Source organism: Eleutherodactylus coqui, chromosome 1 (assembly GCF_035609145.1).
Source record: "Eleutherodactylus coqui strain aEleCoq1 chromosome 1, aEleCoq1.hap1, whole genome shotgun sequence".
Lineage (NCBI taxonomy): Eukaryota > Metazoa > Chordata > Amphibia > Anura > Eleutherodactylidae > Eleutherodactylus > Eleutherodactylus coqui.
The window spans coordinates 51,406,338-51,419,352 of NC_089837.1; the positions used below are offsets into that span (position 1 = coordinate 51,406,338).

A 13,015-nucleotide genomic window follows, 5' to 3' on the forward strand; every position below is an offset into this window, starting at 1 on the left:
TGTTCGGGTGACACCTGATCTCCCCAGCCACTCACTGCAGGGGGGTGTTATAGGGCTTGAACGTCACAGGGGGAAGTTGTAATGCCTTCCCTGTCTTTCAATTGGCCAGAAAAGCGCGCTAACGTCTCAGGGAAGGAAGTGAAAATAACCAGAACACCGCATGGTGTTCGTTACGAATAACGAACATCACGAAGACCCTAATATTCGCACGAATATCAAGCTCGGAAGAACACGTTCGCTCATCTCTAATAATTACCTAAAAAATGTGGACGAACACATACACAAAATATTTAAAATGATGATCACAACACCCTAAGGTAATGGAGATGACCTATTGTTGAGAATCTAGAGGTCTCAACTAGCCCCTTATAGGCAAGGTGTATATATATACGCCACCTAATGCCTAAATTCCATACGTTCGGAGTCTAATGGATAGGGTACCTCCCGCAGCACTACACTATTACCTGGACAAAAAATGAGCGCTGTCTACTAATAAGCGTAACGCTGCATTATTTAGGTTCTTATATATTGGTAAGATTAGTCAGAGCTAAGTTTGTGATTGAAAATACTAAATAAGCCCCTCTGGCATGTTTTGCCGTTTGACCGGTGCCATCAGAGGGTAGGGCTTATCAACATGTCATGGCATTAATGGGAAAGTCAGTTTTAACTAACTCAATTCGATTTTGTAAAAATTGGAATGATCTTATCGCCCTGACGATCAAGATGAGTAACACTATTATTAATAAAAGTTATATTTTCATGGTGATTCCAAGTAAGCTTCAACTGGCCTTATAGGCCACCTCTAAGACTTGCACCTATCTCTAGTTATGCCCCCTGGACTGGCTAGAGGCCAAGGGTGATTGGGACTTACGGAAACAATAGAACAAGCTTTGCTAGGCTGTTTCTGTAACTCGTATAAGATATGAGGACAGCATAGTGAACATCACCCTCAGACACTAAATTCAGCAGGACCAGGGGCTGTACAGGCAATAACTACATAATATGTACATATACGTGTGCATCACAGACGTGGGGCACACACCTACCAGTCTATCATGGCATATCCTGTGCTTATGCTGTGAAAATTTGAGATTAAAAAACCCTTTTAACAAGGCAATAGTTTTATTTTGCCCATTTCTATAATGCTTTATGGTGCATCATATCATAGACAATGTAATTATTTTACCTAGTAAGGCATTTATATATACCATATTATGGCATTTTTGTGATGTTGGCACATTCATCAATATGAATATCACTTTTAGTAATATATGTGATCAAATGTTTACAATTATAAATCAGTATTTTGTGGTATTGCGATGGGCATTACAATTACCCCAGAATAATGAAAAATTATATCTGCAGATTAATCAGGAAGCCATATTTTAAATTTATAAAGATATTACATTTTTATTTATTTATGAAGGTTATACTGTGGAGCAGAGGCGTAACTTGAAGCTCCTGGGCCCCCATTGCAAAATCTATAACAGGGCCCCCAACTATAATAGTTTATTCATAGTACTGGGCTTCCTATATGGAGAAGAGAGGCCTTATGGGCCCCTAAGGCTCTTGGACCTGGGTGAAACCACATTCCCTGCATCCCCTATAGTTACGCCAGTGCTGGGGAGCATAATTGTACATCTACTGTATTTGTGACTTTACACTCCTGCATTGTAATTAAAATGTCTTTTTCCACTAAACAGAAAAAGTTCAAAATGAGATTGAAAGTGTTATTGGATCGTCTCAACCACAAGCAGAACATAGGAAACAAATGCCGTATACTGACGCTGTCATTCATGAAATTCAGAGGTTCGGTGATATCGTACCTGCGAACCTTCCACATGCAGCAATCAGAGACATGACCTTCAGGGGCTATGTTATTCCAAAGGTGATAAAAGATTCAGTAATTTATCATATCACAGCCTCATAGCTTAGTTATTTGCTGGTTGAATAAATTATTTAAATTGTGATCCACAAGGAAAGGATCCCTGTGATGGACCTTTTGACTCTCTGATCCAACTATTGGATATGAGGGACACACTTGGTACTTACTCTTTGTATCGGCTGTTTGATAAATATTTGGAACTAGGACTCCCTCTAGTGACTTAAAATGTCTTAAAAAGGTTATTTGAAGAATAACCCCCTCACTCAACCTCTTCGAGACAAATATATATATTTTTTCTTCCTGGCTTCCAAGAGCCATAGCATTTATACTTTTCTGTCAACAAAACTATAAGGGTGACTACCCACTTCAGTTTATTTTTCACTGCGAAATTCGTAGCGTTTTTTTTTCTGCAGGGGTCTATGGGACTTGTAATGTTAAAATCGCGATTTCGCGGTAAATTGCGATTTTGCGCGATCGCAGGGTGAGCTGTTGATTTCAATAGTACCATTTTGGACTCCATACATCTTTTTGATGAGTTTTTGATCAATTTTTTGGGAAGCTGGGATAACAATTCTGGTATTCTGTATATTTTTTTTTACAGAATAAACAGTGTAATAATAACTGTTCAGATTTATGGACACAGGGATACCAAATATGTGTGCTTTTTATTCTTTAGATTTTGTTTTTGGGAAAAAGATATTTTTTGAACTATCAATATTTATTTTATTTAATTTTTTAAATTAATTAAATTCTATTTTACTTTTATCTACATTTTTTGAGTCTTAGGATCACTTCTACTATATACTGCAATACTTCACTATTGTACTATATAGTAGTTTTTAATGTTGTCTATTAGGCTTTGCCACAGGCAGGGCTTAATAGGAATCTATTCATGCTTACCCATCTGCACAATTACATTCCAAATAGAGTGCAGATAGGGTGCTAGAGGGGGTTCTTCATCTACGCCTAGCTGTTTAGATTTGTGGTTTTTACCGAAGCATCTAAATAATCACCTACCATGATTGGAGCTAACTGGGATCATGACAGTTGCTAGTGGCCGTCAAACTGAGCCCAGTCTATACACCTTTCATGACCAAATGAGATATCTATGTGATGCTGTTGAGACATGGTCAAAATATAGTAAGAAAGAAATGTTTACTGTTGTCTTGAGAAAGTCTTCATTTCTGTTATAAACCTATTTTTATTCGGAGTTATACCTAAGTTATAGTGTTAAGAAAATTTCTACATGGTGCTCTAAATGTTTCTTCTAGTGGCCTAGTCTATAGGAAATCATATTTTGCTGCACTTTCCTATACTGTATACTTAAAAAAAATATGCCTTGTATGCATACAGGCCCAATGGAGGCCAACAGAACACTATTATGGCCTCCATCAGTTTAATGGAGGCCTATGGCTATGTTTGACATACGCACTAGGAGTTTTCCTGGTCTACATACCGTAAGCTTTTCCAGAGCATGTGTTCAATGTAAACATAAAATATGATGTAAGCTTAGCCTAATCTTGTATTTTTATATAGGGCACAGTTGTTATCCCGTTACTGCACTCTGTGCTTAGAGATGGAACGTGCTTTGAGAAGCCAGACAAGTTTTATCCAGAACACTTTCTTGATTCAAAGGGCAATTTCAAGAAGAATGAAGCCTTCATCCCATTCTCACTAGGTAAGACAAAGTGTCCGCTTTATGATCATACTATGCTAATGTATAGCTATAACACTGAAACCACAGAATATCATTGATTAACTGGTGACAATGGCAACAGTCAGGGGTGGTATGTATTATGTATCAAGTGAACAGTCAGTTTTTGAAGTTGATAAGTTAGAAGCAAAAAAATGGGCAAGTGCAAGAATCAGAGAAACTTTGACAAGGGCCAAATTGTGATGTCTAGATGATTGGGTCAATGAAGTGTTCCCAGTATGTAGTGGTTGGATCTTACCAAACGTAGTCCAAAGTAGGACAATTGGTAACCAATGACAGGGATGTTGGTGCCAAAGTTCACTGATGCATGTGAAGAGTGAAGGCTAGTTTGTCTGGTCCGATCCCACAGAAGAGCTACTGCAGTATAAGTTGTGAAAACATTGCTAGTGGTGATAGAAAGGAGGCATTACAGCTTACTGTGTTTGAGGCTGTGCAGCCACAGACTTCATGTTACACTGTTGTGCTGCTTACTAGCGGCTCTTGTAGGCAACTGGAGGAGACAAGAAGCCTGTGGGGCAGGAGATCTCTAGTAATCACACTTTCTGGGACATCACAGGGGTAAGTTCTGGAGGAAGCTGCATCACTGTCCAAAAGTTTCATATTCCAAGTATCTATATATATAAAGCTGAAAGCCCTCACTGACTCACTGACTGACTGACTCGCCAAAAGTTCTCCAACTTCCCAATGTCGTAGAAACATGAAATTTGGCAGAAGCATAGATTATGTCTAGAGATGAGCGAACGTACTCGTCCGAGCTTGATATTCGTGCGAATATTAGGGTGTTCGGGATGCTCGTTACTCGAAACGAATACCACGCGGTGTTCTGGTTACTTTCAGTTTCCTCTCTGAGACGTTAGCGCGCTTTTCTGGCCAATTGAAAGACAGGGAAAGCATTACAACTTCCCCCTGTGACGTTCAAGCCCTATACCACCCCCCTGCAGTGAGTGGCTGGGAAGATCAGATGTCACCCGAGTATAAAAGTCGGCCCCTCCCGCGGCTCGCCACACATGCCTTGTGAGTTAGCTGAGGGAAAGTACTATCGTGCTGGTGCTGCTGTAGGGAGAGCGTTAGGAGTCAGTGTAGGCTTCAAGAACCCCAACGGTCCTTCTCAGGGCCACATCTACCTGTGTGCAGGCTGCTGCTAGCAGTGGTTTTTTTTTTTTTTTCTCAAAATCGGCAGTGCAGAGCATTGCACCCGGCATTAGGGACAGAAGTGGTGCATAGGCAGGGAGAGTGTTAGGAGTGAGTGTAGCCTTCAAGAACCTCAACGGTCCTTTCTAGGGCCAAATTTAAGCGTGTGCAGTACTGTCCAGGCTGCTGTTAGCTGTGCTGCATTTTTTTTTTCTAAAAATCGTCTGTGCAGAGCATTGCACCCTCCATTGATACTACAGGGACAGAATTGTGTAGGCAGGGCCACAACACAGTTATTGTTCATTGAATATACGCAGTGGGTGCTTCCCTTTGCTAAAAAGGACAAAAAATTATATTTGGCCTGCCTGTGTCAGTCCTAAGGTCTCCGTGTACGTGTGTGCTGCGTGGACAACGTACAAAAATCAGACGCAACCAGCTACGGTTTACTGCAGGCTTGCGCCATTGTCTTTCCTGACTGGCAAATACCTGCTCTGCTAGAGTTAATAACTCTGCTACACTATAGTTGTGTGACACTTTTTCAGGGCCACACCACAGTTATTAAACGTATTGTTCATTGAATATACGCAGTGGGGCCTTCCCTTTGCAAAAAAGCGAAAAAATTATATTTGGCCTGCAGGCTTGCGCCAATTTATTTCCTGCCTGGGAAATCAAATCACTGGTAATACAGCATGCTGAGGGGTAGGGGTAGGCCTAGAGGATGTGGACGCGGCCGAGGACGCGGAGGGCCAAGTGAGGGTGTGGGCACAGGCCGAGCCAGTGCGGTGGCCAGGGGTAGAGGCAGGGCCAGACCGAATAATCCACCAACTGTTTCCCAAAGCGCCCCCTCGCGCCATGCCACCCTGCACAGGTCAAGGTGCTCTACGGTGTGGCAGTTTTTCACAGAGACGCCTGACGACCGACGAACAGTGGTGTGCAACCTTTGTCGCGCCAAGATCAGCTGGGGAGGCACCACCAACAGCATGCGCAGGCATATGATGGCCAAGCACCCCACAAGGTGGGACGATGCCCGTTCACCGCCTCCGGTTTGCACCACTGCCTCTCCCCCTGTGCCCCAACCTGCCACTGAGATCCAACCCCCCTCTGAGGACACAGGCACTACCGTCTCCTGGCCTGCACCCACACCCTCACCTCCGCTGTCCTCGGCCCCATCCAGCAATGTCTCTCAGCGCAGCGTCCAGACGTTGCTAGTGCCACAGTTTGAGCGCAAGCGCAAGTACGACGCCACGCACCCGCACGCTCAAGCGTTAAACGTGCACATTGCAAAATTGATCAGCCTAGAGATGCTGCCGTATAGGCTTGTGGAAACGGAGGCTTTCAAAAGCATGATGGCGGCGGCTGCCCCGCGCTACTCGGTTCCCAGTCGCCACTACTTTTCCTGATGTGCCGTCCCAGGCCTGCACGACCACGTCTCCCGCAACATTGTACGCGCCCTCACCAACGCGGTTACTCCCAAGGTCCACTTAACAACGGACACGTGGACAAGCACAGGCGGGCAGGGCCACTATATCTCCCTGACGGCACATTGGGTGAATTTAGTGGAGGCTGGGACAGAGTCAGAGCCTGGGACCGCTCATGTCCTACCCACCCCCAGAATTGCGTGCCCCAGCTCGGTGGTGGTATCTGCGGTGGTGTATGCTTCCTCTACTAAAGCACCTTCCTCTTCCTCCTCCTCCAACGCAACCTCTGTCTCGCAATCAAGATGTGTCAGCAGCACGTCGCCAGCAGTCGGTGTCACGCGGCGTGGCAGCACAGCGGTGGGCAAGCGTCAGCAGGCCGTGCTGAAACTACTCAGCTTAGGAGAGAAGAGGCACACGGCCCACGAACTGCTGCAGGGTCTGACAGAGCAGACCGACTACTGGCTTGCGCCGCTGAGCCTCCAACCGGGCATGGTCGTGTGTGACAACGGCCGTAAGCTGGTGGCGGCTCTGCAGCTCGGCAGCCTCACGCACGTGCCATGCCTGGCCCATGTGTTTAATTTGGTGGTTCAGCGCTTTCTGAAAAGCTACCCCCACTTGTCATACCTGCTCGGAAAGGTGCGCCAGCTCTGCGCACATTTCCGCAAATCCCACACGCACGCTGCCACCCTGCGGACACTGCAACATAGGTTTAATCTGCCAGTGCACCGACTGCTGTGCGACGTGCCCACACAGTGGAACTCTACGCTCCACATGTTGGCCAGACTCTATGAGCAGCGTAGAGCTATAGTGGAATACCAACTCCAACTTGCGCGGCGCAGTGGGAGTCAGCCTCCTCAATTATTTACAGAAGAGTGGCCCTGGTTGGCAGCCATCTGCCAGGTCCTTGGAAACTTTGAGGAGTCTACCCAGGTGGTGAGCGGCGATGCTGCAATCATTAGCGTCACCATTCCTCTGCTATGCATCTTGAGAAGTTCCCTGCAAAGCATAAAGGCAGACGCTTTGCGCTCGGAAACAGAGCCGGGGGAAGACAGTATGTCGCTGGATAGTCAGAGCACCCGCCTGTCTATATCTCAGCGCGTTGAGGAGGAGGAGGAGGAGCATGAGGAGGATGAGGAGGAGGGGGAAGAGACAGCTTGGCCCACTGGTGAGGGTACACATGCTGCTGGGCTGTCATCCTTTCAGCGTGTATGGCCTGAGGAGGAGGAAGAGGAGGAGGAGGAGGATCCTGAAAGTGATCTTCCTAGTGAGGACAGCCATGTGTTGCGTACAGGTACCCTGGCACACATGGCTGACTTCATGTTAGGATGCCTTTCTCGTGACCCTCGCGTTACACGCATTCTGGCCACTACGGATTACTGGGTGTACACACTGCTCAATCCACGGTATAAGGAGAGCCTTTGCACTCTCATTCCCGAAGAGGAAAGGGGTTCGAGAATGATGCTATACCACAGGGCGCTGGTGGACAAACTGATGGTAAACTTCCCATCCGACAGCGCTGGTGGCAGAAGGCGCAGTTCCGAGGGCCAGGTAGCAGGGGAGGCGCAGAGATCAGGCAGCATGTACAGCGCAGGCAGGGGAACATTCTCCAAGGCCTTTGCCAGCTTTATGGCTCCCCAGCAAGACTGTGTCACCACTCCCCAGTCAAGGCTGAGTCGGCGGGAGCACTGTAAAAGGATGGTGAGGGAGTACGTAGCCGATCGCACGACCGTCCTCCGTGACGCCTCTGCCCCCTACAACTACTGGGTGTCGAAGCTGGATACGTGGCCTGAACTCGCGCTGTATGCCCTGGAGGTGCTTGCTTGTCCTGCGGCTAGCGTCTTGTCAGAGAGTGTGTTTAGTGTGGCTGGGGGAATCATCACGGATAAGAGTACCCACCTGTCAGCCGACAGGCTTACACTCATCAAGATGAACAAAGCCTGGATTTCCCCAGACTTCTCTTCTCCACCAGCGGACAGCAGCGATACGTAAGCAATACGTAGGCTGCACCCGCGGATGGAAGCTACGTTCTCTCTCACCATCCAAAACGGGGACATTTCTGCTTCATCAATCTGTGTCTAATATTCCTCCTCCTCCTCCTGCTCCTCCTCCTGAAACCTCACGTAATCACGCTGAACGGGCAATTTTTCTTAGGGCCACAAGGCTCACTCATCTAATTTTTCTAAACAATTTTTATATGTTTCAATGCTCTTAAAAGCGTTGAAACTTTAACTTGAACCAATTTTTTGTTAAACTGGGCTGCCTCCAGGCCTAGTTACCACTTAAGCCACATTAACCAAAGCGATTAATGGGTTTCACCTGCCATCTTGGTTGGCCATGGCCAATTTTTTGGATGTACATTAGTACTGTTGATACAGCAATTTTTGTGGGCCCTCGCCTACAGTGTAATCAAATGAATTTTTAGCCCACCTGCATTACAGCTGACGTTACATCCGCTGTGTTGGGCAATGCAATGGGATATTTTTGTGTATCGCCGGTGGGTTCCAGGGAGCCACCCATGCTGTAGGTGCACACGAAGTTTAACCTACATGTGTCCACTTGTAAAGAACCCCAGTCTGACTGGGGCATGCAGTGTGGGCCGAAGCCCACCTGCATTAAGCACGACATTACTACCTCAGCTGTGTTGGGCAATGCAATGGGATATTTCTATGTACCGCCGGTGGCTTCCTGGCACCCACCCCTGCTGTGGGTCCACAGGGAATTATAAATGCATCTGTTTCCACTTGTAAAGAACCCCAGTCAGACTGGGGCATGCAGTGTGGGCCGAAGCCCACCTGCATTAAGCACGACATTACTACCTCAGCTGTGTTGGGCAATGCAATGGGATATTTTTATGTACCGCCGGTGGGTTCCAGGAAGCCACCCATGCTGTCGGTCGACAGGGACTTCACAATAGGGAGTTGTACCTGCCTGTGTCTATGAATTAAAAAGCCCGGTCTGACTGGGGCATGCAGAGACACCTTGACAGAATGAATAGTGTGTGACACATAGGTTCCCCATTGCTATGCCCACGTGTGCAGCTCCTGATGGCGGTGGCACAGGATTCTATTTCTCATTGCTTCTGTACAGCATTGTGGGCTATCGCCCCGCCCCTTTTAAAGAGGGTCGCTGCCTAGCCGTGCCAACCTCTGCAGTGTGTGCCTGCGGTTCCTCCTCATGGCAGACGCACTTCTAAATAGATTTGAGGGTGGTGAGGCATTAGGGCAGCTGAAGGCTGCACAGGGACACTTTGGTGTGTGCTGTGGGGGGGAGGGGGGGCGGTTGGGCAGCATGTAACCCAGGAGAAGTGGCAGTGGAGTGTCATGCAGGCAGTGATTGTGCTTTGTTGGAGGTAGTGTGGTGCTTAGCTAAGGTATGCCATGCTAATGAGGGCTTTTCAGAAGTAAAAGTTTTTGGGAGGGGGGGGGGCCCACTCTTGCCGATATTGTGGCTTAATAGTGGGACCTGTGAACTTGAGATGCAGCCCAACATGTAGCCCCTCGCCTGCCCTATCCGTTGCTGTGTCGTTCCCATCACTTTCTTGAATTGCCCAGATTTTCACACAAGGAAACCTTAGTGAGCATCGGCGAAATACAAAAATGCTCGGGTCGCCCATTGACTTCAATGGGGTTCGTTACTCGAAACGAACCCTCGAGCATCGTGAAAAGTTCGTCCCGAATAACGAGCACCCGAGCATTTTGGTGCTCGCTCATCTCTAATTATCTCCAAAATAGGAAAAGAAATTGGGTCCCAACTCGATTATTCAATTCTAGCGTAAAAGAATTAGCGTCCAAATTTTACATGCGGAATGTAATTTTCTCACTTTCCGGTGTCATAGAAATGGGAAAATTGGCACAAGCATTGATTATGTCATAAATAGGAAAAGCTAATGGGTCCCAACTCGATTATTCAATTCTATGCGCAAAAGAATTAGCGTCCAAATTTTACGTGCGAAATGTAACTTTCTCACTTTCCGGTGTCATAGAAACGGGAAATTTGGCACGAGCATTGATTATGTCATAAATAGGAAAAGCGAATGGGTCCTAACACGATTATTCGATTCTAGCGCAAAAGAGTTGGCGTCAAAATTTTACGCACAGAATCTAATATTTTCACATTCCGGTGTCATAGAAACATGAAATTTGGCACGAGCATTGATTATGTCATAAATAGGAAAAGCTAATGGGTCCCAACTCGATTATTCAATTCTATGCGCAAAAGAATTAGTGTCCATATTTTACGTGCGGAATGTAATTTTCTCACTTTTCGGTGTCATAGAAACGGGAAATTTGGCACGAGCATTGATTATGTCATAAATAGGGAAAGCTAATGGGTCCCAACTCGATTATTCAATTCTATGCGCAAAAGAATTAGTGTCCATATTTTACGTGCGGAATGTAATTTTCTCACTTTTCGGTGTCATAGAAACGGGAAATTTGGCACAAGCATTGATTGTGTCATAACTATGAAAAGTTAATGGGTCCCAACTTGATTATTCAATTCTATGCGCAAAAGAATTAGCGTCCAAATTTTATGTATGTAATCTAATTCTCTCACTTCCTGATGTCATTTTATATAAAGGAAACGTCGCATGGTTACCTCCACGAGGTGTTTCCTGGGTAACGCAGAGAACTATGCAAAATGGTGAACATATGTTTTTCCTCAGTATCTCTAAAGTAACCACCACTTCATAAGATTTTCCGTGTGAACACCAGATAAACACCAGTACCAAATTAACTTGGGCGAAGCCGGGTATATCAGCTAGTCATAAATATAAGGGAGCAGTATTAAAGGGCATGTCCAGTTGTAGAGTATAGATGGCCTATTCTTAAGATCAAGGACATCAATAGCACATCAGAGAGGAACCCCTGCAGGTCAGCTGTTCACTATGCTGATTTTTGCAGGAAGGAGACAGCTCTCACTGCAGTGGCCAGGCTTGGTATTACAGGCAAAGTTCCTATTAACTTCAGTGGGAGCTTTATCAGTAATAACAAGCATGGCCACTGCAGAGAGAATGAAGTTGACTTCTTTCTGCAGACATCAGCTCAGTGCATGGGTACACTGGCCTGATAAACAGCTGACTGGTGGAGGTCCCCGGTGGTGGACTCCCAATGATCTACTATTGACATCAATAGTTCACAACTAGACGACCCCTTTAAGAATGAATACTAATCCTATTTGCCCGATATTAATCACAAGAACAAAGCAGCCATCCAGGGTCTATGTAAATAACTGCAACTTAGCCATTGTCAATGTGAATCGGGAGGACTTTCAGTACTTTCACAGAGCCACAAGTTCCTTAAAGGGGTCGTAAGGATAGGTCATCAATAGTTAATCGGCCAGGGTCTGCCGCTCAGGAGCCCAACTGGTCAGCTATGTGGGAGCATGCTGTCAGGACCGCAATAACAGAGGTCGGAGCAAAAGCCTCTGTGCCGATTTTCTCGTAGTGGCAGGTGCTTGTAACTGCAGACACGGTTCTCATTGAAATCAATGGAAGCCGTGCCTGCAGTTACAAGCACCGGACACTACATTGGATGTTGGCATGGAGATTTCCACTCCAAATACACAGAGGTCAGAGTGGAAACCTGCGTGCCGGCCTCTCATGTTGTGGCCAGCGCTTGTAACTGCAGGCATGGCTCTCATGCACTCGCACAGCTGATCGGTCGAGGTCCTGAGTGGTGGACCACGGCCGTTCAACTATTGATGATGATGACCTATCCTGTTAATAGGTCATCAATAGTATTTAGCTAGAAAACCCCTTTAATTCTAGCAACTGTGAGGTTCCAATGCTCAATAATCATCAAGTAATAACATATCTTAATGATACGTCATTCTTCAACGGTTATCTTAATAATGTTTATTTCTATTTTATCCAGGTAAAAGAAGTTGTGCCGGAGAGAACTTGGCCAAAATGGAGCTCTTCCTGTTCTTCACAACCCTACTACAGAACTTTACATTCCAGGCCCCACCTGGTGCAGAGCTGGACCTCAACCCTGCTGTGGGGTTTACCAATGCACCACTACCTCATGAAATCTGTGCAATCCCTCGTAGATGAGAGCATACCTAATGCTATAACAGAGTCAACGTCTTGTTTTTCTATTAGTTTGCAGAGTTTTATTGTTTTGTACAGAGTTTTAATTATTGCATTATAGTGTATAATGTGTGTAATATTAATTTATGACTTGTGGTATTAAAATAACTTAAATTGAAAAATTGAGGACAAAGTGTATTTTAGTTAGCTGTGTAAGAAGATTTTAGGCATCCCCTTTCCTATTCACCACCTGGATCTTCTGCTATTCGGGGTATGTTGTTATTCTGGTTATTGGGCACTTTAAAGGGAGAGCACTGGAGCTGCAGGTGCCAACAGGAAGTGCTAACTTTTTCTTGTTCAGAGTAAGCCAGTGTAACAGAGTGAAAAATGACAGGTTCTCTTGGAGTTAAACTTCAAAAATGTTCCAAGATACCCTAAAAATGTATTTCACACCCAATGCAAGACTCGTGGGCCAAGACTGATGAGCCAAGGCAATCTTCCAACACCACATATTTTTACAAGATTGTGTAAAACAGAGGGCCGCCACTGAGGTCATAGGCTCACATAATGAGAAAAAATGTTTTCACAGCAAAGGCTCATCCATGAATTGAATCCAGGACATCTGGTTATATAAGCAAGAATCAGAACTAACGAACGAATACACTGTATTTTTTGGATGCCAGATGTGATTTTAGGTTACTTTTGTAATGGCCCAAATGGATCTTACAAGAGGGCCTTGCCTTTAAATGACGGCACTCAGTTCATGTATAACCAGCAGAGGTTAACCACCACTTAATTTACCCTACAAGAGAGCTATTAATAATCTGCCAGTTGGACAA

At 45.6% G+C, this 13,015-nt stretch overlaps 1 protein-coding gene across 1 annotated transcript in view; it reads left to right on the forward strand.

The window, feature by feature from the left end:
* Window positions 1-12,352, forward strand: part of LOC136620816 (cytochrome P450 2C23-like) — a 63,081-nt gene extending 50,729 nt beyond the window's left edge. Inside the window, exons 11-13 of the mRNA XM_066595817.1 lie at window positions 1,704-1,888; window positions 3,422-3,563; window positions 12,022-12,352. Of these exons, the coding sequence (XP_066451914.1) occupies window positions 1,704-1,888; window positions 3,422-3,563; window positions 12,022-12,200 (506 nt within the window). The 3' untranslated portion in view covers window positions 12,201-12,352. The remainder of the gene's footprint in view (window positions 1-1,703; window positions 1,889-3,421; window positions 3,564-12,021) is intronic.
* Window positions 12,353-13,015: the final 663 nt, after the last annotated feature.